At 37.6% G+C, this 27,696-nt stretch overlaps 3 protein-coding genes across 7 annotated transcripts in view; all 3 read left to right on the top strand.

Annotated features, from left to right (window-relative positions):
• The first annotated feature begins 3,491 nt into the window (after nt 1-3,491).
• On the top strand, nt 3,492-6,552 carry eloca (elongin C paralog a). Its single transcript, XM_059326957.1, has 4 exons — nt 3,492-3,606; nt 4,124-4,163; nt 4,389-4,532; nt 6,048-6,552. Exons 2-4 carry the CDS (start codon nt 4,160-4,162, stop codon nt 6,236-6,238), a joined length of 339 nt encoding a protein of 112 aa, XP_059182940.1. The 5' UTR covers nt 3,492-3,606; nt 4,124-4,159; the 3' UTR covers nt 6,239-6,552.
• Nucleotides 6,553-9,044: 2,492 nt separating this feature from the next.
• ube2wb (ubiquitin conjugating enzyme E2 Wb) lies at nt 9,045-20,370 on the top strand. Its single transcript, XM_059326981.1, has 6 exons — nt 9,045-9,084; nt 10,416-10,507; nt 13,996-14,098; nt 17,671-17,826; nt 17,930-18,005; nt 18,097-20,370. The coding sequence occupies exons 1-6, from the start codon at nt 9,070-9,072 to the stop codon at nt 18,108-18,110; spliced, it is 456 nt and encodes a 151-aa protein (XP_059182964.1). The 5' UTR covers nt 9,045-9,069; the 3' UTR covers nt 18,111-20,370.
• A 2,466-nt stretch (nt 20,371-22,836) lies between these two features.
• Nucleotides 22,837-27,696, top strand: part of stau2 (staufen double-stranded RNA binding protein 2) — a 103,738-nt gene continuing 98,878 nt past the window's right edge. Inside the window, exons 1-5 of one of the 5 annotated variants that reach the window (XM_059326808.1) lie at nt 22,837-22,892; nt 24,756-24,889; nt 24,944-24,963; nt 25,168-25,298; nt 26,510-26,669. In XM_059326808.1, the coding sequence (XP_059182791.1) occupies nt 24,765-24,889; nt 24,944-24,963; nt 25,168-25,298; nt 26,510-26,669 (436 nt within the window). In that variant the 5' untranslated portion in view covers nt 22,837-22,892; nt 24,756-24,764. Of the gene's footprint in view, nt 22,893-24,753; nt 24,964-25,167; nt 25,299-26,509; nt 26,670-27,696 lie in introns of those variants that run through there. The other 4 variants (XM_059326809.1, XM_059326811.1, XM_059326807.1 and 1 more) reach the window with 4 other exon arrangements.

Here is a 27,696-nt window from a genome sequence, read left to right as displayed (position 1 = left end):
TTAAATAAATACATAATAATAATTACATTACATATAGTCGCTTTACCTTAAATCCAGTGAGACGTAAGTATTTGTGACGTGCCATGGATTGTTGATGATGCTCCTCTTCAGCAAAGGTCCATGAGATTAGGAGCAACATGAGAATTGCAGGGCACTGTGACTCGCTGCAGGCAAAAGGGGCCGTACCCTCAAATTCATTGTGACAAGCCGTTCCCTCTTTTCAGTGAAGAAATGCCCAAAGACATTCCTCCCCCATCTTTCCGTATCATGACTAAAATTCTGACCTGGTTTCATTCAGCTAAGCTATTGTACTGTTCTTAATGATCCTATTGACATTTGACCGACTCGTATTGAAACTGGTGGTATAAAGAATTGGAATAAGAGGTATGCTGTTCATATTATTGTAAGGCATAGCCTACTTACCGAGCATACACTCTCTAACTTTTTATCTTTAATGATGAAAAAGTGGAAAAATGTTTTAACCATATATTAATCAAGTGAACTCTTGGAGGCATTACTGAATGATCCAACCAGGCACAAGCTCAGGGGCCCTGGCCTTTACTTATAAAACATCACTAGAGACACATCCCAAATAGGATGAGACTCAAAATAACCCCAAAGAAACAAAAACAACTACAAAGAAATGCAAAACAGCTTCATATAGGCCACAAATAGACTCACAGCCAACATAAAAAAGGTGCAACACACAAAGAGACACTGAATTACTACTAAGAGACAAAGAGCAACTACAACACTCAAAAAAACTACAAAGACACCAAAACAATTACAAAAAGAGGCGAAACAGCTGCAAAGAGACACAAAATAGACATAAAATAGACTCACAGACACTATAAAAAAAGGGACAGAACACAAAGAGACTCAAAGGGGCTAAATAACCACCTAAAAATACAAAAAGACAATAACATTTATAAAGTGACACAAAACAACTACAAAGAGACACAAACCCACAGAGAAATGTGTGACAACTAGAGAGACAAAACAATAAAAAGAGGTGAAACCACTACAAATTATAAAATGTGTGTGCCTCACTTGCTTGCGACCACTAGATAACATAAAATGACTACAAAGAGACTCAAAATGCCCACAAAGGAATGGAAAACAACTACAATGTGACACTAAACAACTACAAAGAGACACAAAACCTCAGAGATTCATGTAAACTACAAATCAACACCAAAAAGAGGCTAAACCACTGGAATGTATTATAAAGTCTATGTGTTTGCGCCTATATACAGTAGAAGTGATGAGACCTTTTGCATGACTGTTCTCAGGGGCCCATTGTCCCATAATCTGCCTGTCAGAAATAAACACAAAGAAACATTAAACCACTACAAAGAGACACAAAAAGACTTCAAAGAGACCAAAACAACTACAAAGGGAGGCAAAACAGCTGCAAAGAGACACAAAATAGACTAGAAATAGACTCACAACAACTATAAAAAAGGAGCAACACACAATGAAGACACAAAATGACTACTAAGGGACAAAAAACTATTACAAAGACACTCTACAAATAGACGCAAAACTACAAAAGGGGCGAAAAAACACCCAAAAAAAATAAAAGACCATAACAATTACAAAGAGAAAAGAGACAAAACCACAGAGAGATGTGTAACCAAAAAGAGGCGAAACAGTTCCAACATATCAAGTTTGTGTGCTTGCTCCTATGTAAGAGAGGTGGTGAGGCCTTTTGCATGTCTGTACTGAAGGCCCCATTGTTTCATAATCCGCATATCAGTGAACATCATCTGCACATTTGCAAGCCTAGAAACCATGCTAAATGTGACATATTTGACTGTCTAAGATGTCATATGAATACACATGTAATTAGACTAACAAGCAGAATGATGGACAAGTGCCTTTTCTAGCAAGTTAACTGCATCCCACCATTTCCAGAATGGCCTGGGTATGTGCAAGAAAGTGTGATCTGAGAGAGTATATGTGTTAAAGGGATGGATGATACAGCTCGGCATGGCAAGATTGTTTGAATGTATTGTGTGTGTATGTGTTAAGGAAGCCCTGTTCTAAGGGCCCAGAGCAGCCTCCCCGAAATAGAGCTGAGAGCAGCTGCAGCGGGGTGAGCCGTATCAGAGAGACATCAAAGCGGCTGCCGCCACCCGCCCGCTCTGATCATAAGCACTAATGGTGTAATGGGGGACTGGAAGGTCAGTGATTGTTTTTGGTTGTGTGTGTGAGTGTGTACATGTGTGTGAGGCAACAGGCAGCAGGGGCAGTCAACAGGCAGGAGGCTACTGGAACTTTCTGGAACACAAACTGACAGCATAGCTAAGCCGGGTATTACTGTAAGATAAATACCAGGTCAGGTGTCACCTCTACAGAAGTCACCATTGACTTCTGTTGTAGCATTGAGAACTGTCAATTTAACAAGTCAGGGAAGATGGTCTCCTTTGTCTCACCAGATGTAGATCTTTAATATATGTGAGTAAAAGAAAAACAGTATAACAGAAAATTCTTTACCCTCTTCTATGAGGAACATACACACAATTTACAGGCATGCTCAGTAGTCTACTCTCAGTGTCACAGCTCGGATATCTCTGCGTCTATATGGAAGCCTCACATTTCAACAGTCATCACTTTTCCTGCACTACAGGACTCCAAGCAGGATCAGGGCAAAGTCACATTCTGAACCTGACCGTGACTACAGTATGTGCCCACTTCTCAACTGTCTCTGATCGATGGCAGACTCCCCTTTACCTGTTAGAAGAGACTTTTTAATGTTTCCCAGTTGATGCAAAGAACAAACTCACAGTTATCCAGTTATCCCAAATGTGTTTTGTTTGGACAGAACTGCAAGGTTATAACACTACTAGCATAGGTGAAAAGTCAAAATAATGCACAATGTGGTGAACTGGTTTATTTTTCTTCCAACTGGGCTTTTGAAAGTAGGCTATATGATAGTGCAGAGTGCATGCCTCCTCTTTTTCTCACTCCCCCTCTCTCATTCTTTTTTGAATCCAGATTTATGGGCCTGCAAAATGTCTCTGTCATGTCCAATCAGCACCTGCTCTCGCTCATCACAGCTAGTGGAGACAGTCAGGGAGGGTAGCTCATGGGTAACCTGAAACACAGGCGCCCCCTATAGGCTTAAAATATATTTTTAATATATTTTAATGGATAGCCTGTAAACCTGTGTATCAAATTGGCAAGTCATCTCAGCTCTTTATTAAAATTAAAAATTAATATCCTTATTTCCACCCTCTAATCTAAACTTATTATCTAGTGACACTGACTTATACAGTATTAGACAGCGTGGGTAAATGTTAATTATCCAAAAATAACCTCTGCTTTCCACGTTACTCCTTCCCTTGTGCATGTTTGTGATTACAACAGACATAATTAGATTTATTTAAAAAAAGAAAATTTAAACTTTTTAAAAAAGATAATATTATTCATTTTTGCGATGTGCATGATCTGTAGTAAAGGGGCCCGTTTCTCTGCTAATGAAATACTACGGAACAAATTCACCGCGGACGGGTGTTCACATAAACTAGTTCCGGGTATCAACAGCTTGGTGGCTAACGTTAGCTGAAACGCAATCTCCACTCCTCATTCTTCTCCAAAGTGGTAAGGAATAGTCTTGCGTTTGTGATTACAGGTTGATTTGTGTTGTTTTGTCCTGGACTGTTTGTTCTCTATGAATTTCAAGCCCTAAATAACCGATCGAAGAAATTAAAACATTATTGTTCGTTTGGCAAGCCGTAAGCATTAGCTAGCATTGGCTAGCAAGCTAACGGCTAAAAAACTCGTTTCAAAACATTTGGGATAGAGAATGAACTTTCCGCTAATTCTGCTTTAAACTGGATTAAAACCGATAAGTCGCCATTGTATTTATTTGTTATTGTTGCAATAATACCCGTGTTACATTGTTTTACATTACTGATAGCTATTTATTTGATGTGGCTTAACGTTACGGGGTGATGGTGACAAACTAAGGCCTTGCTAGCGGAAAGCATAACGTTATTGTCATTATTTTTTACATATCAGCTTTACAGGCAGTTTCCAGCCTCGGCGACTTTTTTCTGTATGATCCAGGGTCTTTATGTCGTCCATACAAGTGATGTTATATGTCTTGTACTTCTAGGTTCCCTTTCAGGGGAAAAAGTAATTCCGGACCAGGATGGGTGAGTAAATGGCCGAATAATATCCTTGACCTTCCCAGAAATACCGTTGTCATGTTTGCTAGTTAATCACATATGTGTTCATGTCAGGGGACATGTGAGTGTGTGCACACTGAGTCACAGAGCTCTCACTAGCAACATCTGTGTCACTGATGTTATTACAGTTGGTCAGATGCGTGTTTGGTTTGGCTTACACCTGTTGGAGATTGTCACTGTGTTGCTTCACAGACGGTGAAGAGAGAACCTACGGAGGCTGTGAAGGGCCAGATGCCATGTATGTGAAGCTCATCTCTTCAGATGGCCATGAATTTATTGTGAAAAGAGAACACGCCTTGACATCTGGGACTATCAAAGCCATGTTAAGCGGACCAGGTGAGGATGCAGGCAATTTAGTCTAAGTATAGCAAAAAAAGTATTTTCTCTCATTGTTAAAATAAGCACACCTATGCATATGGACTAAGTAAAAGGTTCTTTACTTCAACACAAATACATGTTACACATTTTTGGAAGCTGTCTGAAATAAGAAAAGGGTGACGTCATGATGTTTACTATCCAGACAGCTGGATTCCTGTCATTCTTTTTAACCAGTTTCAGTGTTTTTCTCAAAATACTTGCATAGAATGAGAAATCGGTCATAGGGGGGTTGAATATGCCTGTAGATTTAAATACTTCATTTTCTTCAGGTGGATTATGCCTGAAATTAAAGAAGCTCTGAGCTTTTTACTTGACATTAGAGGTGTCGTGATACACGGATATTGACAAAAAACGTGATATTTAATAATGAAATACTGATAACATAATACATGTGATAATGTGTAAATATTCCAGTTCCTCTTAAAGCACTTCCACTCTTTCCGGACTTGCTTTGTCTCCCTCCCCCAGAACAGATATGGTTACATACACTCTCCACCTCCATAAACTCCTGTTTTGAAGGTTATTCATTCATGAACAAAGTAAAAGATGATGTTCTGATAGCCCTACTGTACATGAGAGTTATTGCTTTACCCTTCAGTCATTTATTTATGTATCATGATGTAAATTGTGATTGATACTTTTTGGGAGAAGTATCTTGTGTTAAATTAGATTTAGATTTGCTAAATGTTGGCAGAGTTTGGAAAGGATTGTCAGGAGTGTCACTCAGATAGATATGACTTAATTTTAAACTGTACACACAACACCAATTGTTATTACAGCTCTGGGGGTATTATTAAAGAAACATATTAAGTTGGATGTTTCCAGACAGTACTGTCTTGAGACCAAGCAAAGTGTACATGCTTTAGAGTTGTATAACATCAGATAACTTTTACTGTGCATCTAAAAGTTGCAAAATTGTACTGTAATTTTTACTTTTCAGAGACATGCACAATCTGTAAAAATGACTGACATGATAGTAAAATCAGAGTTTCTCCTCTGTTATTACTGATTTTACCTTGTCTAACCTTGGTAAACATGTTCTAAACTTTGGTTTAACTTTTTAACAAAACATTCAGCTCTTTTGTCAGCCTAGTTGCCATTAACATTTTGAAAACTTTTAGAAACTCTGTATTAAGTATAACCACACTACTACCCGGTATCCTGTAAAGCCTTATGTATATAACATGTGTACAGTGGCGATGCTTTGCTTGGTAACTTGCTGACAATTTAGATTTTTGCAAGTTAAAGATCACAATTAAGGTATTTGTGTTTTAGTCAAGTAAATTCCACATGTCCAGTTGGTGGCACTATGCTGCCTCCAATGGTTTTGTCATCTCCAATCAATAGTCTGTTCTTTTTTTGTTAGTGGCTTATGGTATTCAAATGTGCATTTCTTACATTGCATGACTTCAGAATTGTCTTTGAGGTCATGCTTTCTAATTTACAACACCTACTGTAACCCTCCGTCTGCAGGTCAGTTTGCTGAGAATGAAACCAACGAAGTGAACTTCAGGGAGATCCCGTCTCACGTCCTGTCCAAGGTCTGCATGTACTTCACCTACAAGGTCCGTTACACCAACAGCTCCACAGAAATACCTGAGTTCCCCATCGCTCCGGAGATCGCACTGGAACTGCTCATGGCTGCCAACTTTTTGGATTGCTAAAGTTACAGAAATAATGTAGCAGCTTGAAAAAGTTTTAGATTTTTTTTTTTGAATATTTAAATTGTTTTGCCATTTACTTCTATGAAACACGAATGAATACGACACCATGAGGCGTTTGTTCATTTTTTTCTTTCTTTTTTTGCACCTGGCTTTCTGTCATTATTTTATTAGTAATAAAGTAATAAATTCATTTTAATGTAATAAATGGAAATGGCAGGGTGCATCACTTGCCCCCGAATGTGATAAATGTTCCCCCTTCCCCATACATCTTTCCTCACCTCTCCAGTTGAATAAAAACCTGTTTGGTGAGCACATTTCATTGCCACTTGCTACCTCGCTGTGCATGTTTCACAAGTGCTTCTGACTTTAAATACCACTTCCAAGACCTTCGTTGTACTTTATTTGTGTATTTTAGTTAACCTCAAGTAAAACTAAAACATTCAAAACGAGCATAAAAAACAGTTGGCAGAGATATCTTATATGCTGAAATACCTAATTATGTGATGAACATTAGTGATAAAACCTTACAGGAGGGTAAGCTTGAAATGTTTGGAAAATTAGATAGATACATAGAAAGTTTGCCTACTACTGTACTGTTTGTACAATAATATTATAGTACACCTCAATAGTGGTGGCTTAACCTTTTAAGTCTAATTACTAGGTGTTCTCAAAATAATTCCAAATGTTGGATAAAAAAAGGGATTTTGGGAAACTGTCAATCTCATACAACTTGATAATTTAAGGTCACAAAACCTAGAAGACCTGCTCTGCTCCGGCGAACCACTCATGGCAAAGGACGAAAGATGCTTCTTATTTTTTTAAGTAATATTAATGTTACTCCAACAATCAAATATTTAGGGCTGATTAGGGGTTATATGTTAAATGTTACAGAAAGCTATGGACACATGATATTTCAGGTGTGCCCTCTTCTGATTTACACTAGAGGACGTGGAGAGAGGATAAGGAATTTATGATCAGTAAAATTAGACAAAAAAGCTGATGGACATGATCTTGGAATTCTGAATAAACACTGTTTGGAAAAATATACATAGTTCCTTAAGTGCAGTGCATGATACACTTGCTAATGCAGATAGTGAATATGGAGAGCCTTATTTATGCTATTATCTTGCATATTATTTGGGAGTTCATATCACATCTCAGTCAAAAATAACCACTCAATGAAGGGATATATATTATTTGCAGAAACCTTAGGAGGCTTAGTCAAATTACAGCTCAGTAGAATAAAATACTCTGAACTTTGCTGACACAGATAAATTGATAGACTTCCTGTGGACGACCTGGCTTGAACGAAGGGGAATTAAAAGGTACAAAGTCTAAAATACATTTATGCTTCTTGGCGATAACAACAGGGATTTTTAAGGGGGAGCTCCAGGTGACAAAAACAAGATATCACAGGTGTAATAGGAAATTCTTTGATAAAATGCTTAATCTGTTTATAGTGATGAATATCTAACAGTATGGTTTGGTGATTTGAGGGATGTTTTATATCACTTCAAGTGAATTGTTTACTTGATTGTAATAACTACAATACAAATATGAAAAAAGAACAATATATAATATATATTTTTAGCTTTTTAAACATGTTGAAAAGAAAGAGTCATGAAAGAGTGACATACATAAACAACAATTTAGGCATTGTAGAAATAGTTGCATTTCCTACTCAGTATCTTGAAATATAGATACATATGCACATATATAAACATTCACACATATTTACTCACTCCCACATATATAAGAAAGTGAATAGATACAAATAAGGTGCAGGAGCATAAGTAATTAATACAGTAATAAGGAAAAAAAATATTGAAAATAAATTTAAGTAGTTACCAAGGGCAAAAAACATAAGCAAACAATTCTCTCAATATTTATTTTACTACAGTGGCTACATGTAAACATTTATTATTATTATTATCATATCATTATTAAAAAACATTTTAAATGAAGCATATTAAGACTGGGCGAGTTAAGAATTTAGATTCTTGTATATGAAACAAACCAATAAGATGAAAAAAGTACATTTTTAAATCCTTTTAGTAAAAAATCTTTGTCTTCTTATTTAATTGCGTGCGTTGTTAAAAAAAAAAACACACGCACATGACCTCATTGGATTTTAACACCATATCGTCACACTGTTTAAATAATCGCCTAAGTCATTTTTTTCAAAATTGTTTTTTTGTGCCTAAATCATGCCTCATGACGCCGGCCACCTATGGTAAAATCGCCTACATCCTCAGTTGATCAGATCATGTGATTTTACACCTTTAAGATAATGGCCTATGTCAAGTGTGTTACTTAAGCGGATTTATTATGCCTAAGTCAAATTAAAATGTGACTTAGGCAATTTTTTGAACATGCCTTTGTGACTTAAGCAAGATATGGTAACACTTTATTTTGAAGGTGTCTATATAAGAGTGACATGAGCGTGTCATTATAATATAGTAAAAAAAAAATCTTTGGCTTCTAATTTAATTGCGTGCGTTGTTAAAAAAAAAAAGGAAAAAAAACAATATTTGTTATAACCGTATGAATGATGACAGGCAGGTCATCCTTCACGAGCAGAGGTCATTGACCCACGTGACCTCATTGGATTTAAACACCATATTTATTTATTTATTTATTTATTCATAGCGACATGATAATCCGCTAAATAGTCGGTTTCGGACACCAACTGCGTGAGGGGTGAGCGGGGTCTCGGCTCTGTCAGTGCACACATCACTGGATTGTTTTCTTCTGTCAAAACAACTTCTGTCACGTGACCGGATGACGTAGCGTCCTCCACTCTGCGCTGATGCAGGCAGGGGGGGTCCATCATGGCGTCGATGCAGGTAAGAATACAATTCACAGCGGTCGCATATTTATAAATTACCTGACCTTCATTGTGGTCTTTCCTGACAGTTTATTAAACACATCATTTACGTATATGTATTTCTTCGAAGTGGTGATGACATTAAAGTAAAAGGGACGAGATTTATCCCCAACTGTTCCGGTTAAGCGCTTGGTGTTTGCTAGCAATACAACTACTAGCATCATCATCATCAACAGCACCAAGTCAAGGCTAGCACAGAAACTAGCTTGCTGGATGTATGTTTATCGGCGTCTGGCGATGTATTTTTATCGCAGCAACACATATGTGATAATACAAAATAATGTGATGTTACAAGTCGAAATTCATCCTGATGTTTTAAATAATTGCTAGATGCTATTTGGCTGCCGTTGACGGTAGCTAGCTAACGAGAGAGTGCGCAGATTGGGCAGTTCTAGTTTCCTCTCGAGGTGAACAGGTGCATCCATATCTTCTTTAAGGCAGCTGTGTCGAGATTTGCTTCGTTAAAAAAGATGACAACATTAGGCCAACCAGGGTTCATACGGATGCTTGAAATCCTTGAAAATTCTTACATTTTAATGTTGTATTTTCAAGGTTTGAAAAGTGCTTGGATTTTGGATAAAGTGCTTGAAAATGCTTGACATTCTTACTGTATTTCTCGTGCAATCTGACTATAGATAATCACATGTTCAATGAAATAAATGAAAATACTAAATTGAATATTGCGATTAGCAAACTGTACTTTTGGTTGTTTAAAGCGTAATACCATCGCTGTTGGTATGGTTGAGTGAAATTACGCCTTTTAGCATGTAAGTACTCATCTAAAACATGCAATTTACAACCGTTGTAAGGTACTGGAAAAGCTTAAAAATGGACCTTGAAAGTCCATGAAAAGTGCTTGAATTTGACCACTGAAAAAGTGTATGAACCTTGGCCAACTTCATACATAGGTCTACTGATAGACTGGGTGGCCTATGTGTTAGATTTATCGTTTGTTTTTTGTACAAGATAAACGACTCATATCAGCCAGGGTGGAGTTTTGCTTTGGCTTTGTAAACCAAGTATAAAATCTACTAATTTTATATTCATCATTCAACGTCATTGATCGTTTATGGTGGCGTTGTTATTGACCTCTTAATAAAAATAATGAACAAATAGGCAATCGTTTCTATCCAATAACTGTGTTATTATTTTATTTTTTGCTTGTATATTGTTGTTATGTTACATTTCAATATTTTTGAGTGTGTTAGAAACACCCAAATTAATGAAACCATGATTTACTGTTTAAGGGAATTATGGTTTTATTTGACCCAAACACTTTCTCTCCAACAGAAAAGGCTACAAAAGGAATTATTAGCCCTGCAAAATGATCCACCCCCAGGAATGACGCTTAACGAAAAGAGTGTACAGAACACAATTACACAGTAAGTATTTTTGTATGTTTACTCATTCATTTTGGTCACATGTACAATATTTTATAACGCAAGGCAAGGCGAGGCAAATTTATTTGTATAGCACCATTCATACACAAGGTCATTCAAAGTGCTTTACAGAGGCATACAAGTACATGAAAAATACAACAGACATTAAAATAGACATTTGAAGAAATGTATTATATATTTTCTATATATATTACAGCGTTTATATTATTATAAGGGTATGTAGAAGACAATAAAATGAGCATTTTGAAATAAGCAATTGAAATAAGCACAGCTAACAGACCACTATCACCTACAGTAGTCATTGAATAAGGTTTGCATCTATAAATAAACAGAAATCCAGTGTGACTTTCTAAAATGTAATGTTTCATCACAATCAGAATTCAATGTGGTGCAATAAAGGTAACTGTTGTAATAACAGTGGTAAGAGGTTTTAGATGCAAAGCTCTTGTCGCCTCAGCATCGACTGGTGAGGAAGAATCGGGGTCATTCAAGTGACTGGCAGCTCTGGCCCCTCACTAGAGTGTCTCTAATGCAGAGTGTCACTATTCATCCTTATAAAATATTTAACGGTTGGCAAGCAGGAGTTGGGCTAGGGTAGCAAGGAACTAGAGGCTGCTTAGCTGACCTTTCTGTCTTGGTGTTCCCTTAAACGCCTGTGTTAACTGATTGAGTCAAATTGTGTCTGATAAGCAGTGAGGATAAACTGAGTTGGAGTCGAGTCACATTTCTGGCTGTCATTCAAATATCTTTCAGCTGCAAACTTGCAACATTGACTTTCAAAATAACAACCTGGTCAGAATCATTGCTAAACACTTCTGCCATCTTACACAGGCAACGCGTGTTAACAGTGCTTGGGGTTAGCATTCTTGTAACAAAGAAAGATGCATTACAATGGCATCTCTCTCATTAGATAACAATCGCTTGGTCAGACTGTATGAATGTTTTTTGTCTTTCATGACTGACAAGTCTCCGAACCAGTTCAGCTAGCTTCCTCGTTTACTGCATCTCAGCTTGGAGATGATCTGTATGGGCGTGCCTTTTCGTCTTCAGCTCTGAAACTGAAAGGTCTGTTGTGCCTGGGTTTGTTTTTCTTTGTCATGGTGACTGACAGTAGTAGGGATTTATCATTTTATCTTTGTGGAGTAGAGGTACAAATAGTCTTGCTGCTTGACATTCAAGTTAGCCTTATCCTATTTTTTTTAGAACAAACATGGAAGAACCTCACTAGTGACAGTGCTGTGCTTGTTCTGGTGATAACATGACATGTGTTTTTAGTTTTATAGCTTTTGTTTATAGTACACTTTGTCTCTCTGGACTGCTCATTAGATTACAAAGTCTTTCAGTTGACTGTGTGATAGTGCAGTTGCCGTAATGATTGCAAACAAGGAAACTGCTGCTTGAAAGCACAGCAGAGTCTCATATTTGTGCACTGTTTTCTCCCCTCTAAATGGCTGTGTTATTTTTGTTGACTGGATCATATGATCACCAGGCTATAGGGAATTTTAGCAAGTTGAGCACAATGTCCTGGGAGTCCTTGCCTGTGATCAGCGTGGGTGGCATCAGGTGTAACTCAGCATCGTGTACAGTCAGTGATACTGTCTCCCTCCAAGCTTTACTTTCTGAGGAAAACTGGAGCTCCTCTTGCTTTGACCATTAGACTTGTGAAGTTTTAAACAGGGCTGACCTGAATGATCATGTGCCTGAGGCTAAATTTGAAAGACACACAAGGATATAAACCCGAACAACAGCCACAAGTCTATATGGTGACCTATCTGCACTACTTGCCTGGAAGAAATTAGGCCAGAGATTGTGATGCTGCCATCAGTGTTCTTTTTTCTTCTCTCCTGAGCAGACAGTCCTCGTAAATGTTCCTCACTGGACTTAAATATTTGGCTTTTTTCCCTAGTGAAGCCTGTGTTTAGACCATAGAGGTATATTAAGCAGATAGACTGTCCTTCATCCCAGAGACTCAGGATCAAGCCTCAGTGTTTGCAGCCGTCTCCCATCCTGTGCAAGACATTGAATCCCTCCTAGCTCAGTCAGCACAGTTCTGTAGCCAGGCTACAGAGAAAATGGATCTTGTCCACTAGATCAATAGAGTATCACATTATTACTAAACCGCTGTCATAACCCAGCTGAATATTGAATGTCATTAGAATGAGTCAGACTAAAAGCTTTTAATTACACACTTACTGCAGCATTGGGAGCTCACATTTTGTATGATCTTTTTCTAATGATAATGAGATGTGGACCGTGCGAGTCACATTGTACATGTTTCCAGCTAATCTACTCCAGAATGATGAGATATAACAAACAATATGTTATTAGTCATCACTAAACAAGACTGAGACTCTGCAGCCACACTAGCAGCTCTGTGGGGCTTAAGCATTGGCCACACATCGGCTGCCTTCCTAAACTGCTGTGGCTCGCAACGGTGCAGCATCCGCACAGACAGCGTTACTTCTGCTGTGATACTGCCTGCCATTTACATTGTGTTTGACCATGATAATTGCCAAAAATAATAGAATATATCATGTAATTTCTAGTGTCATATTTCCACAGCAAATATTTCAAAATAAAAGCCTTGTGTTTATAGTAAGTTTAACCGACACGTATTGCTGGTGCTGCTCACTAGGAAGGAAAGCAACTTTTAATCGACTAGTCAACTAATGGCCAACAACCCTAGTTAATATTTACTAATTAGCACAGTCTTAATCACAGCTGAGGCTGATGGGAATGTCATTTTTTTAGGTATTTCATCCTAAACCAAAGTATTGGACACAATTGAAAATGTAACCTGATGTAAGTGCTAGATGAACAGTCAGGGTATGACCAAAATCCAAAATAGGATACATCATCTGGCCTCTATGAATGTGTGTACCAAATTTCATGGTAATTCAACCAGTAGTTGTTGAGATATTCCAGTTTGGAGCAAAGTGATGGACATACAGACGTTTCCATTCCTAGAGCTATGCTGCTAGCACGGCAAAAAAAGAAGAGGAAAAAACAACAACAACCCTGTATTATGAAACCATTTCCTCCCAACGAACAGTAAAGGTTTGTTGTTAAAGGAAGTGTTAACCTGATATCTTGCCTTTAGGAATTCAGATGTGACTTGCTCCATTACCTTAAAAATCTTAAAAATGTTTTGCAACAGCCTTTAAGATGTCCCAGCGTGTTAAAAGTGAAAAGCAACATTGAAAATTAAACTGACCCATCTCTCAGTTATTTTTAAACTATTGGATGCTTTAGTTGTTTTAAATGTCAGAGTGAAAAACTGAGTGTCCTCGAAACCTCCTTATAAATCCAGTTCTTTAGTCAGGGGAAACTAGTGGGTCTGAAATTTAAGTAACTTCTGGGTTCATCACTCTGAATAGGACTCTATGAGGTTGTAAGCAGTAGCCTAAATGGTTTACTTTTTTGTTTGTGTGAAATGTTTAACATATTTTAATATTGTGCCTTTCTTTTAGGTGGATTGTAGACATGGAGGGAGCACCTGGCACACTGTATGAAGGAGAGAAATTTCAGCTGCTTTTCAAATTTAGTGGTCGATATCCTTTTGATTCACCTCAGGTAAGAACATTGCTCTGTAGCCATCATTGTATGATTGTATGTGGCAATTTGTGAGGCTCTTTGTCTTGCTCTCAGCTTGAAAAGCACTATGTAAGTGCAGTCCATTTACCATCTTGTCTCAAGGACTTAGAAAGTTCTGTCTGCTTCAACCATGACGCACAAGCTGCCTTGCTGGGTGTGGACACCAATGAACTAATAGTCCTGCTGTCTGGATCAATTTAGTTTCAGCTTTACTGTTGGCTTTCCCCACTGAATTTCCAAAAATCTATTCTCTGTGATTGTTAGATCAAAGAATGAAGTTCTTAACTATTAAAATTGTTAACAAGACAGATGAACATGCTGACAGTTTGCAATTACAGTGTACAGAGGTGCCATTTCTTTACAAAATTAAAAACTGGAGACCTGTGTAAACAGTCCCCTATATCCACCGTCTGGATTCCTGCAATAATCACATGAAGCACATTGGCTCTGCAGTTGTTAGTGGAATGAATCTCAGCGTGGAAACATTGAAGCCAGGAATCACTAGCAGAGACACCAGCACAGAGCTTCCACTGAAGCCACGGTTGATGGGATTAGTTTATCTCAACAATCTTGTTTCACTTATTAGGAGCCTGGTCACCTAAAAATAGACAATGAGTAGGTGTAGAGAAAATAAGATAAACATAGCCACTTAGCTACTTAGCCGGTATCCTCTCGAATAGGAAGAACAGGCTGTCAAAGTGGCCCTGTGTTGGATTCCTCTCGGGGCCCTTGAGGGAACTTGAGCGTTGACAATTACAGTGCATTATTTGTTGTGTGAGGAGCTTCATCAAAACAAAACAAAAATTGTGACCATTGGTCAAACTGGAACTCAGTTGATTACTTTTGCAGTAACAGCTTGTAGCTTCTGTGTCCTCTTGTATTTATATCTGTTACACAGAAATACACTGCATATTTGCTAAGAAAACACAATTTTCTTTGCCACTCTGTGCAAACACAGCATAGTCCAGCTCTTTAAAACACACTTGTATGAAACATTTTGGGGCTGTGTTTTCCTGGTTTTCTCGCTATATATCCCTCTGACTCACAGTGGTTTTTGTATGGAATATATCCCTGGCTATTGGCTTTATATATTCTTTACATGCTGAAAGTGGTCTTGGCCAGTTTGCCCACGTGAATTGGTTGAAAACTATTTTGTACAGTTTTGGGGGAAAAAGTAGCTGGAGAGTGACAACAGAAAGAAAAAGGGCAGCTCGTTGCTTGCGAAAGTGAAAATATGAATGTAATATTGAAAATCAGCACACAGCACTGACAGCAGTCACTATTATTCTGAATTAGACAATATTATCCGATCTTGATATGGGTCATTTAGCCGCATATTCCTGTTGGATATTCTGAATTAGGCCTGATTCTAACTGTAGCATGGTTTTCTGATTAAGACATGTGGAATATGTCTATTGTTTGGGGTTTAGGAGCATTCAGCACATTCAGTATATGCATCTCAATTGGATATTTACTGCAGTTTAAGACACACAGCCTCCTGCCTGTTTATGAACATCTCCATGCATTGTTGATACATAAGGTTAATTGTAGTATGCATGGCTACATGTAAAATCATATATATGTGTGTGTGTGTATATACATATCTATATATATATATATATATATATATATATATATATATATATATTCATCTTAGCTTGGTATGTACATTTGTCTTTTTTGGAATAAGGGCAAAAAAACAGAATATTTTGTGAATGCAAACTTCCAAGCTTGATTCCTAAAAGTTGCAACGCTGCAAAAAACGAAATAAAAAAAATAGAATGCAATGATTTATAAATCCTTGTCCACCTAAATACAGATGAATACAGTACAAAATATCTACAGCTCCAACTGGGAATATTTTTTTTGCACTCGTTGTGAATTTGAGGCTTGTAGTCACTGCGAAAGGAAAGCTACATGCAGATTACCAACCGTACCTGTCTGCTCAGACCTTCAAAACTTTGTGTGTATCCGACATTTCAGTAAATATTTGAACACACTGTAAGCAAAGAGCTTTCAGTTGTCTTGATGTTTTGAATAAAGTGTACTTTCTGCTCCTATCTGCAACACTCATCCTGTCACCCCCTCCAGCCCCGTGATGCACTCTCCTGTGAGGCCCTGTCTGGTGCCAGACTGCCTCAACCCATTGTTAGCCTTCATTACCCTCTTTACCCACTCTGACTCCCCCTCCTCTCTACTCTAGCACCTCAATCTTGAGTTCTCATCACACTTCCTCTATCCTTCTGCTTAGCCATGACTCTTGCACTCTTTTACTAGCTTTATCCCCTGATCCTTTTTATAGAACATGTCTCCTTTTTTTTAAAATAAAACATGTCTACTCTCTTAGTCTCCCATTTTTCTCCCTTCCCCTCTCTCACCCCATCCCGGCCCCTCTGTCCTAATCCCAGAGCCTCATGTTGCTGTAGAGGGCTAAGCCTGAGCTTATACAGCAAGTCTCATTATTTTCTGTCATTAATGAAAAAATCTCAACTTTTTCCAGACAAGTGCTCTCCCATGTTGATTCTCGAAAAAGCTTTACAGAATAGTTAAAAGCTTTGAAGCTTCATTCGTATGGACATTAAAATTCTAAATGAGCATTCAAATGCTGCGCAGCTTCTTTTGTGTTTTGATTTTGCACGCTGTTTAAACCCAGTATTTCCCGGTATGTAGAAATAGATTCCAGTGGTGGCTGCGTAGTTGTGTCTCTCTCTTGTGATCTCTAATAACTCGAATAAGTCAAAAGTCAACATTTATTGGAAAATATATTGATTTAGTCATTTAGAAAAATTCACAACACATTTTTATCCAACGAAATATTCAGCTTCAATCAATATTTGTTGGCGTTTAGCTTTTCAAAACAATATTTTAACATCAGTCAAAACACTTCTATCTATCTTCTAATTATCTCTCTGAATTTACCAGGCAGTGTAGCAGCAAACAAACGGCACCAAAATTACATTTATTTAACCACAATAACAAACTTTGTTTTTTGGGCTTTAACACTATTATAGTAGATCACTTAAGTCACATTCACTTTGTACTCTGCGCTTCATCAAGTTGACATCTCTTTCAAACCAACATCGACAAGAAAAATGATGAAATGGCCAGTTTGGAAGCATTTTAAGATGCTGATGATGATCACAAAAAAAGTATTATTAAAGTATATTATATACTATTATTGGATTTGCCTGCTACTTGCATGTTTTTAGTTGACAAAGCTGACAGGATATATTCATTAAAGAAATTAATAAAAATTTAAAAAAGACAAATTCAATCTGATGAATCACTATTGAAACTGATAATTTGCTTTGGTTCATTTAGGAGGCTGCCATCATGTTATTAGAAACTGCATTTGAAACCCTCAATAGAAGCTTCAAAAATTAAATAAAGACATTTGGTACAGCCCTTGAAATGGTTCTTAAAGCTATCCATCTATTTTGCATCAAAAGTGCCCAATCTTTATAGGATTATTATTTTATTATCATGACATTCAGTAAATACCCCTAATAAGCATTGACCATGTGTTTGTTTTCTTTGTTTCCCTGTTGCAGGTAATGTTCACAGGAGAGAATATACCTGTCCACCCTCATGTGTATAGTAACGGTCACATCTGTCTATCTATTCTAACGGAAGATTGGTCGCCAGCCCTCTCAGTGCAATCAGTTTGTCTTAGCATTATCAGCATGTTGTCCAGCTGCAAAGAAAAGGTAGGCAAACTGTAATGATGCCTGGAGGGGACAAATATAGTTATTCATGTCAATTATACGCTTGTCAAATGTTAAATTTAAATGCTTGTTTCTTTTCCTGCAGAGACGACCGCCTGATAACTCGTTTTATGTAAGAACGTGTAACAAAAATCCAAAGAAGACAAAATGGTGGTATCATGGTGAGTATTCTCAGCCTGACATAGGACACATAAAAAAGGAATTGCTTGTAAAAAATGACCTAATTTAAATATTTTTTGTTTGCCTTCACAGATGATACATGCTAATGTACAAACTTTGTAATAATCGTAGAAGAAAGAAGTCCTACTGACCTACGTAAAGCACTTTTTAATCATTCAGTCTTTGAACTCTGACCTTTGACTGGAACAATGGACACCATGCGCTGGAGGCTCTTGACTGCATTTCCCCCCCCACGGGCAGTTGGATGCATGTTTTAGTCGGTTGTAATATAGAGAACGAAAATATTGGAACGTTTTAGATGCACCCAAGATGGATCAGATTTTTTTTGGGCAAAAAGGTAGTAAAGCAGCAAGCAAGCAAGGTGGATTTGTAGTGAGATAATTATAATTCCTGTTTTAAGATTATTATTGTTACTTTTTTGTTTATGTGTGGGTGCATTTTAAGGTCCTTGTGTTGTGCAATAATAACCGATGGATGCATGCTTGGGCCTACAAAGAGAAATCCAAATCTAATCATTTTCTGGAAGGGATCTGAACCATCATTACCCCCAAGAAAATGCTTCATCCGTTTATTTTTAAATTATATGCACTGTGAAAGCATCTAGTTTATAAAGGCACTATTAATACGTTATTCCCAACTTGCAGTCGTACTGTAAGCAGTCCTCCACTTATTTATCAGGTTAAAGGGTTTTAGTTTGTAACCACTGTATCAACACAATTTTCTTCTTCATCTTCCAACTTGAGACCTGGTTGCAGCTCTTCCTGCTGTTGGACAATAAGTCGGTACAGATGGGAAATAAACAGATGCGATCTCTTAGTCAGCAGATGACCTCGGAGCACGTCTCCTCGTAAAGTTGGGCTGAACTCGTGTAGTGTTCGCTAGTCCAGCCTTGAAGATGTGCAGCGACCTCTCTTCCATTTAAAGAATGTCTGTAAGAGAACATCGTCGCATGATCCATTTTTATTTGTATGATACTGTTTTTTTAATTTCATGCTTTAATCTTCTAAAAATGTTTGATTTTAAATGTTGAGTTCTTTTTTTGTACTGTTTTACAACTAGCTGATACTTTGAAGAGGGGGTTGTTTTGATGGGTCAGTATATTTTGGATTTTTTTTTTCTGTATGTGTTATTTAATTTAAATCTTGATCTCCAGAATGGTAATGAATGACAAAAAGGAGAGTCTTTAAAGAAGCCGTAAGAGTAAAGACGAGGCTTTTGTGATTCCCCCTGGTCAGAGTTTTGGCTCAGGTACTTTTTTCAATAAAGAGATCACCTCTAAAAAGATACCTATCAGATATTTTGAATTTAACTATATTTTCACCAAAAGAGACTGTTATGTTGTAAACTTATAACATGTCTGAAACTATTGTAAATAAGTCTTTAAATTGTTGGATGATGTGAAAGAAATTAGCAGAGGATGCATTTACTTTATAGCAGAATGATTATAGGAGTGCTTTATTTCATTGGAAGTTAGTCTGCATCTTTTGCTAATTAGGATGTGTACAGTCGGCAACAAACACTACTGTTGGTTAAAAAAAAAAAGTTTAGTAGTTTTACAGTGGGGGTGCATGCAATTTTAAACCCTACTTTTTCTTATTGGCATCAGACATTGTGACAACTTTTAGTCTTTCCATAACTTAAGTAATGGTTTATGGGATGGATATTACGAACCTTGCCTCCAGAGGCTGTGTGGCTCTTTGTCATTTCGAACTGTAATCACTCCATTCCTAAAGAAATGTTTATCGCCATCCAGTCAGAGATACTTGAATTTTCCATCTTGGGTTGTTTGTATTGCATTTGCTTTTCCCAGGGTCTAGCTGAGTTTCTTGAATGAACTTGAGTGAATGTGATGATACTCTATACTGTAGAGGAGATTACCACAGCACACCGCTATCTCAAAAACTATATTAATAACTTAAAGACATCTATTTAACCAATGATTTTTTTTATTAGCTTCATTGTAACGGTCTTGTCTGCTGTCACCGTGCTGTGAGAAAAAAAAAAAGACGATGAAAACGATTGTGTAAATGCAGTCACACAGCATTTGTGTGGGGGACAAGAAGCCTTCATCCAGTGGGCAGTAGATCAGAAGAGATTTGAAAACTTGCGAGTGAAAATGTTACAAGGGTTTGGATGTGACATGTTTTTTTTAATTTCTTCCTAGGTTTTTTTTTTTTTTTTCCTTTTCAATGTGGTTTGAACTCTTAGCTTGCAGGTTGTTGTGAGTGATAAACACTAATGAGGGTGTGTTATTTATATTTGAAATTTTGTTCTGGGATGTGCAAGCTCCATGTAATAGGTGCCTGTTCATTTTCATAATCAATAAAAAGCAAAGATTCACTTTTATTCAACCTGTGTTTGCACAATGTTTGAATATACAAGGTTTCTGATTTTCTGCATCCTCTAATAGCCTTTTATAGATATTCTGCTGACATGACTTAAAACCCCACTATAAAGGGAGTATACATGCATATTAGGATAATGGCTGACAAATTCAGAAATAAAATCAAATTGGGGACATGTAAGCAACATCAAGGATGTGAAAACACAATAATGAAAGCACATTTTTTTTTTATTCAACCTCGGTTTGCACAGTATTTGAATATATAATGCCCCTTGGGTTTTTTCCCTGCAGCTCTAAAAGCCTTTTATGGATACGAGGCTGACATGACTACTCCCCACTCCAAAGGGGGTGCATATGAGGATTATGACTACTGAATGCAGAAAGAATCTATTTTATTTTTGAGCTTGTCTCAGAGTTGGCAAGTCTCTGTTCAGTCACATGGTAATGATCATCAAATGATCAAATCTATCAAGCAATATTTGCACTGTAACACAGAAACGTTTCATTTTATATGTATGTGGTGTACACCATCAACCATGTGAAATTTCAATGAGCTAAACACAAGAAAATGTTTCACAAAAATATTGTACATAAGTACAGGCTATGGATGCATTCATTGCTCTCTTACAATGTCTTCAACATAAGCCAAACTTAAGGTATTTTTTAAACCTTTTTTCAGTATATGCATGTTGATGGCCAAGCCTGAAAAAGTATATGCTAAAATGATTTAAGCACAAGACAGCAGTGGAGAAGTATTTGGAAGTTTTACTTGAGTAAAAGTAAAACCATACTGAAGAAATATTCTGTTACAAGTAAAGGTCCTGCATTCAAAATGTTACTTCAGTCAAAGTACAAGAATTGTGCGCGTCAAGAATGGTCCATTTCAAAATAATATATATATAATTGGATTATAAATATTGATGTATGACTGTTTTTTTATCACTGGATGTGAAAAAATTTATTAATTTATACATATTTTATGTATTACTTTAAGTACTGCTGGGTAGCTTGTGAACTTTTCTCTGGAGAACCAATAAAACCTTATTGATATATCGTTATATATATTGATTATTCTGTATTGTCTGCGAAGAAACTAGTAAATAACGCTCTCATTAAATTTAGTGGAGTAAAAAGTACAGTGTTTGCCTGAGAGATGTAGTGGAGTAGAAGTATAAACAAGCAGAAAAATAGAAATCGGGTTGGTAGGTCAGGTACCTTAAATTTGTAACCTACAGTAATTGTGAACAAGTGGAAAAGTGGACAAGTTACTTTCCATATTTTTAGAAAGTACATTTGTCCTTCTATGACACAAAACTCAGCACAATAACACAAGAAAAATGTGTTAGTGGCACCATCTAGTGGTTACTTTGCAATAGTACTCGTGCCAAATCTTTGATGAGCCACAATTCGTTTTCTTGCATTTGATTAGCCCCTTACTTTGAAATTGTGGAAGATTCTGGAATCTGGGCCTGTGTGATCCCAGAAGATAAGATAGAATTTACTTTATTACTTATTTACTTCAAGAGTCAAGAAAGCAAAGGGAAAAAGTGATAAATAATCACAATCATCTTTATTGCCCAAGTGTGTTTATGCATACCAGGAATATATATATATATATATACACACACACACGTTTAAAGACATGTCTGTGATTGATAATTATGCAGGATAGTTGTAATGCTCACTTGCAGTATAGGGTTTTACTAGAGAATAAGATAAATAAACAGTATAACACTACTACTACTACTACTAACAATAATAATAATAATGATAATATACCATCTATCATCTCAGCACTGATTTGATATGGTTTCTTGCACGAGGCTTTGTGAAACAGAATCCAGACCAGCTGGTCTTGTGGTTTGTGGGACACTCAACTGTGGGCCTATTCATTGAAGACCAAGGTGTCCTCCGAAGTGCCCTTGAGCAAAGGCAGTAAATCATTTTAGCAGCATGGTTTTCTGTTCTGTAGATGGTTTTGTGCCTTCTGAAAAAAAAGTTTTATAATTACCTTAATAATTAATGTAAAGTAAAACGAAAATAGGCCATGTGATTACCCCGCCCCCCAATTATAAAGATACAGCCTTATATCACTTGCGACTGTAGAATGCATCATGTATAAATACAATAATTCAGTCATACTCATGTGCATGAATGCAGTCTGCAGAAGACAAGTCTGAAAAGGTTCATTTTTGTTCTGAATCAAAGTTGCACTGCTCCAGGCTCTGAGGAAGCAATCCCGGACTGAACCATTCACATCGCCGCGGGGGTGACTGATTCATTCAAGGTTCATCTCAAACTGTAATGATGGTACATTAGCGACAAGCAATACTTTACAGTGGACACCAAAACGAAACACAAACTTTAAACATAAAACATAAAATGTACTGGTCATTTACCTGTAATGGGGCATATTTTATTTTTTTTACCCAGGCAAATAACGTGGTCTGTTCCCTCTTCCATCCAGTTCTCTTTAGTGTTTGCCAATGTCGGAGGTGTAACTGGGGTCTGGCCCTGGACAAAGGTAAAAAATACCCTAAAATATTTGTCCCTTTGTTGTCAGATAGTGTCTGAATTATTCGCCACGCTGTCGCCAGTTCGTATATCATGTTGCGGCGGACTGAAATCCCCCAGACTTTGGTGGAGGATGGGGCGGTATGGAGATGCTAGCAAGAGGGGTGCTCGGCCGATCAGCCATGATGAGCGTTAACCGGCTAAACTAGCGTTACTTGAGGTGGCTAGGCAGTGTATATTCACCGGGAGAAATCTCAGCGACATATTAATGGCAGCATGCATGCTTGCCAATTCTCTTGGTTGGTTTTTAGGAGCTGACATTTGCAGGAATAGCGTTTTCTCGCTGGTAACGTTAGCTTCCTGCTAAGCTGGACACAGTCGAAGCAGTAATGTAGGTTCAGGGGTTGCAGACAACCCTGTAGCTCTGTCACTCAACCCTAACACCACCTCCATATTCAAGTTACTGTGGAGGACAACCGTGCACACGGGTTGCTACTCATGCACGTTACAGTTAGAGACTGAATCAAAGCAAAAAAGATTGTGACCCGAGAACCTCAGGGCGACTATATCTTGCAAGATGCAACAAAGATATCAGATTGCATGCAATGAATTAAAGTCGCATATCAGACTAAATATAGTGTTGTATTTTGTGATAGTGGTCGATATCAGTTGTGTTATGGCCATGTCTCTGCTCTGATGTTTACACCAGTCTAATCATGGCCCTTAACTGTAAACAGTAGACATAGGTAAACACCTGTGAAGGCCATGAAAGCAGTTTAACATCTGAATACCTCAATCAAAAACCCTCTCTATTGACCTATGTGACATCTAACACTTGCTCCATTTAAATTATTGACTAAAGCTGAAGATAGTGATTTTTTTGTGAACTCAATTGAACTATCTTAAAGATCATTTCATGGCAATTGAAGATAGTTTCCATCACCTGGAGGTGCCAGGTTCAAAGCCAGCGTTTTATTAAGTGTCCAAGTGCAAGGTACTGAACGTGTCCACACTGCAGGGGTTCAGTTCTGCCTCCAACCCCTTTTACTCTGAATAAATTACAAATACTCTGAATTTCTCAAATTTACCTTCAGTGCATGTCACATAATAATGCAGAGCAGTCGTGGGGCCATCTTGGCAAGATGATGTGATGCAGTTTGTTCCTTTTTAATTAGTTTATTACAGTGTACTTATCCTATCTCCATCTTTTGTTGATGAAAACCACATGGCGGCATATTATGTTACTTACGTTGCATAGCCACAGGCCGTGACCTGTGTGTAATTGCATTCGCCAATATATTGCATGCATTCATAAACAGATAAAGAAGTTAATGTGTGTTTTGTTAACTTTAAACATATTGTTGGATCCTCTCAGCTGTTCATGTTAACGTGTGTCCAATTTATGCAGTCCTTCATAACCCACTTTAGTCTCAAATAAAATGTGATTCAACATCCATTGTCTTGTTCAGGCTGCTATCACTGGATTCTCTCCTTTTTCCGGGGAGCTTAGTAGCAGTAACATGAGCAAAGCTCCTTCAAATAAAGGTTCATTGTCTGGGTGTATTAGCTGCAGTGGATCAGAATGTGAGATAGGCCCAGGGCTGCTCAGTTTGAAGTCTGTGCTCCAGGCTTTGCCCACAGAAATCTGTCAAATGACAGTGAACAGCTTGAAATTGTGCAACAGCCGGTGTGGAATAATATGTGCTCGAGCACACGTGTAGATGAATTGATGCTTAATGATGCATTGCACACTTCATAACTGTCATCCTTTTATCAAAGTCCAAGAATCAGTCTATTTAAAGTGGTGTGATTAATTACTGTTTCTAATGATCAGTGTGTTTCCAAAAAGTTGTTAATTATTGTCTGGTTTTAGGAATAGAGCATGGCTCAAGTGAAAGTACAGACCTCAGCACCCCTGGCTGGTCCTGGCCTCTCCCCCGGAGTTCCCCCGACGGCCATGGCCAGCCCAGGATCCCTGGGTCTGCAGCCCTCCGTCAATGGCACAGGCCCGGCCCCCACACCCGCCTGCCCTGCTCCTGCAGTCGGATATGGGGACGCCCCTGTGTCTGCTACATCGCCAGGTAAAACGTCAACAGAATAGTTTATTTTCTCATGATAATTAGTTTATCTTAGTGCATGCTACAATATCCCATTTGACTCAAGTGTCAATCAGTGTAATTATAAAATTGATTTTTTTTCAATGCATTATTGTTGAATATAGTTCTGTTTCTGGCCCTGCATCCGTGTTGCTCAGTATACTGGTTATTCTGCTGTGCTGTGTTTAGGCCCGCCCCAGGAGAACATGGCAAACCCTAAAGAGAAAACTCCAATGTGTTTGGTGAATGAGTTAGCCCGTTTCAATAGGATCCAACCACAGTACAAGCTCCTCAATGAGAGAGGCCCTGCACACGCTAAGGTAAGGAATGGGGGCGTTACAATGAAATCTGACATTGTCCTCCAGGAAAAGGTTTTTACTAACTTAACCTTCTGAACTCCAAGGTGTTTCAAGGAGTTTTTTTGTTCGTGTCACATTTGACACGTGGCCTCATTTTTCACTGCAATACAAGTCCTGTACCTCTATAAATAAAACAGCAGTAGGGTGAACTCAAAAATGTATTTCATGCAGTATAACACAGTTATGATAACACAAATCATAACAAAAGAAAAAACAAAAGTTACATTTCTTTGATAACTTTTTTTTTTTTTTTTACAAAAAATTGAATAAAATGGAATCAATTTATACAAAATTCTTGTTACCCATATTACAAAAAATGGGGGCTCCACATGTTCAGTATATCTAACTTTTTATATTTGTACAATGTGTACTTACAGCCTCTCATGTCCTTTATGCTGCATGTAAACAGCCTGCAGTTCAGCCCGATATTCACTGAATATTTGTCATGAGATTTTGGGTTTCAGCAGAGTCAATCATGTCAATCATGTTGCAACTGGGATGAATATAATGTTTTGTACAGGATTGGATAAGTGCAACTGGTTCATTTTTGGCTAAATTTGAAATGGGACATGAAGAATAAAATTATTTTGATGGAATATCACAATTTTAAGCTTCGATTAAGTTACTCAAACTGACAAATGTTCACACATGCTCCATTCGAGGATCGTTGGAAGGGAAAAATTTGGCAATATTGTCTGTTTTTTGTTTCTGGTGCAATTTTGTTGATCTTTTAAAAAAAACAACAACATGCTTTTCAAACCTGCTGGTGGGTTTTTGGAGTCAGAGGGTTAAGAAAATATGGGATTGCCTTTCATCTGTTGTAACATACAAGCATTGACACTTATTTTTTTACAGAATCAGCAACACAATTACAACAGATTTACCTATTGTGAAAGCAACATCATTTAAAAGGTCTCAAGATTACACTCCATTGGATTTTATGAAGCTATAGTGAACCTCAGTGGACACTTTTTGAAGTAATCAGTCTGTGAATTGCTTTCATGCTGAAGTAATACATGCTGACTAATGTCATTTCCTCTTGTGAAGATGATCCTTTTCATAAATGCATATGGTTATGTAGAGCTCCTAACATATGGGTTCCAGAGGGATGTTGATTAAAAAAAGTAGTTGCCGTTGGGTAATTCCTCTCCCTCTGGGTGTCACTGTTCCAGATCTTCACAGTGCAGCTGACTCTTGGGGAGCAGGTGTGGGAGGCCGAGGGCACCAGCATTAAAAAGGCCCAGCACTCCACAGCAGCCAAAGCGCTGGAGGAGAGTGTCCTTCCCAGGCCAGCGCCCCGCTCCCCTAAAGTGGACATCAACAGCAACCCAGGTACTGACACCACAGCAAAATCTCTGAGGGATTACACTTAAACCCACTGTGTGCAAGGTCTATACTAGGATAGCTGATATATTTAGGTAGGAAGTGGGTATTTTAAAGGTCCCGTATTGTAAAAAGTTAGGTTTACATGTCTTTTTTTATTATAAAGCAGAATAGGTGCTATATAAACACTGAATGTTTCAAAACACAGCACAATGTGTCCACTGTATGTGTGGCCTGTAATTGCTGTAGTTACACAGGTACAAAATGCCTATTTTAAGAGAGGAAGAATGAATTTGCAAAAGCTATGTTTGTCAACATGAAGTGTGTTCCCCGACTGGCATATTTTGAGTAAATGGAGACTAATTTATGTCTAATTTATGTTTTATACTCATAGGATTATGTTATAAGATATAAATACCTTCTTTTCTTCTGCGGTGCTTCAGCTTCTGCAGCATATAAGAGATGCAGGCTGCAGCAGCCAGACAAGCTTAAATGCCATAATGACCTGTCAGAAAAAAAGTGGACCTGTTAAGCTTCTCATTAAGGTTGTCAATCAGGAGCTTAATATTTCAGAGCTGGTTGCTGGTGGCTCCTGCTATTCATAGGGTTTGTAAAAACGTCTAAGTATTTGAAGTAAGAAGGTTTTTTAATGAGAAATTTGCTCTTGAGCTAAACTCCACATCTAATAAGTTCATCTTAAGCATCGCCGCTGGTTCAGATTTTGCGGTCGGACTGTGTTTGTTTGTTCATCTCCTTATTTTTAAATTTTTTTTAACCCTTTAGCTGTGAGTAAAATTGAGTGTGTTTACATCTCACAGACATTATTTGAAATTAAACATAGAGGATAGATTTTCTTTCTAGTGTTGATTTAATGTGTGAGGCTGAAGGTAACGGTAAAATAAGTGAACTATGAAATTACTCTACACTACTGAATATAGAGAAACTAAACAACCGTAACACATGACAGGGAAGGTCTGAGGAGTAAGAAGGACGTCTTTTTCTTTGTCTTGCTACTTATGTGGTGAAGTGGGAGCGG

This window comes from Centropristis striata, chromosome 23, assembly GCF_030273125.1.
Source record: "Centropristis striata isolate RG_2023a ecotype Rhode Island chromosome 23, C.striata_1.0, whole genome shotgun sequence".
NCBI classification, from domain to species: Eukaryota; Metazoa; Chordata; class Actinopteri; order Perciformes; family Serranidae; genus Centropristis; species Centropristis striata.
Note: the sequence above shows the minus strand (reverse complement) of the source record. Positions and strands in the feature narration are given on the sequence as shown.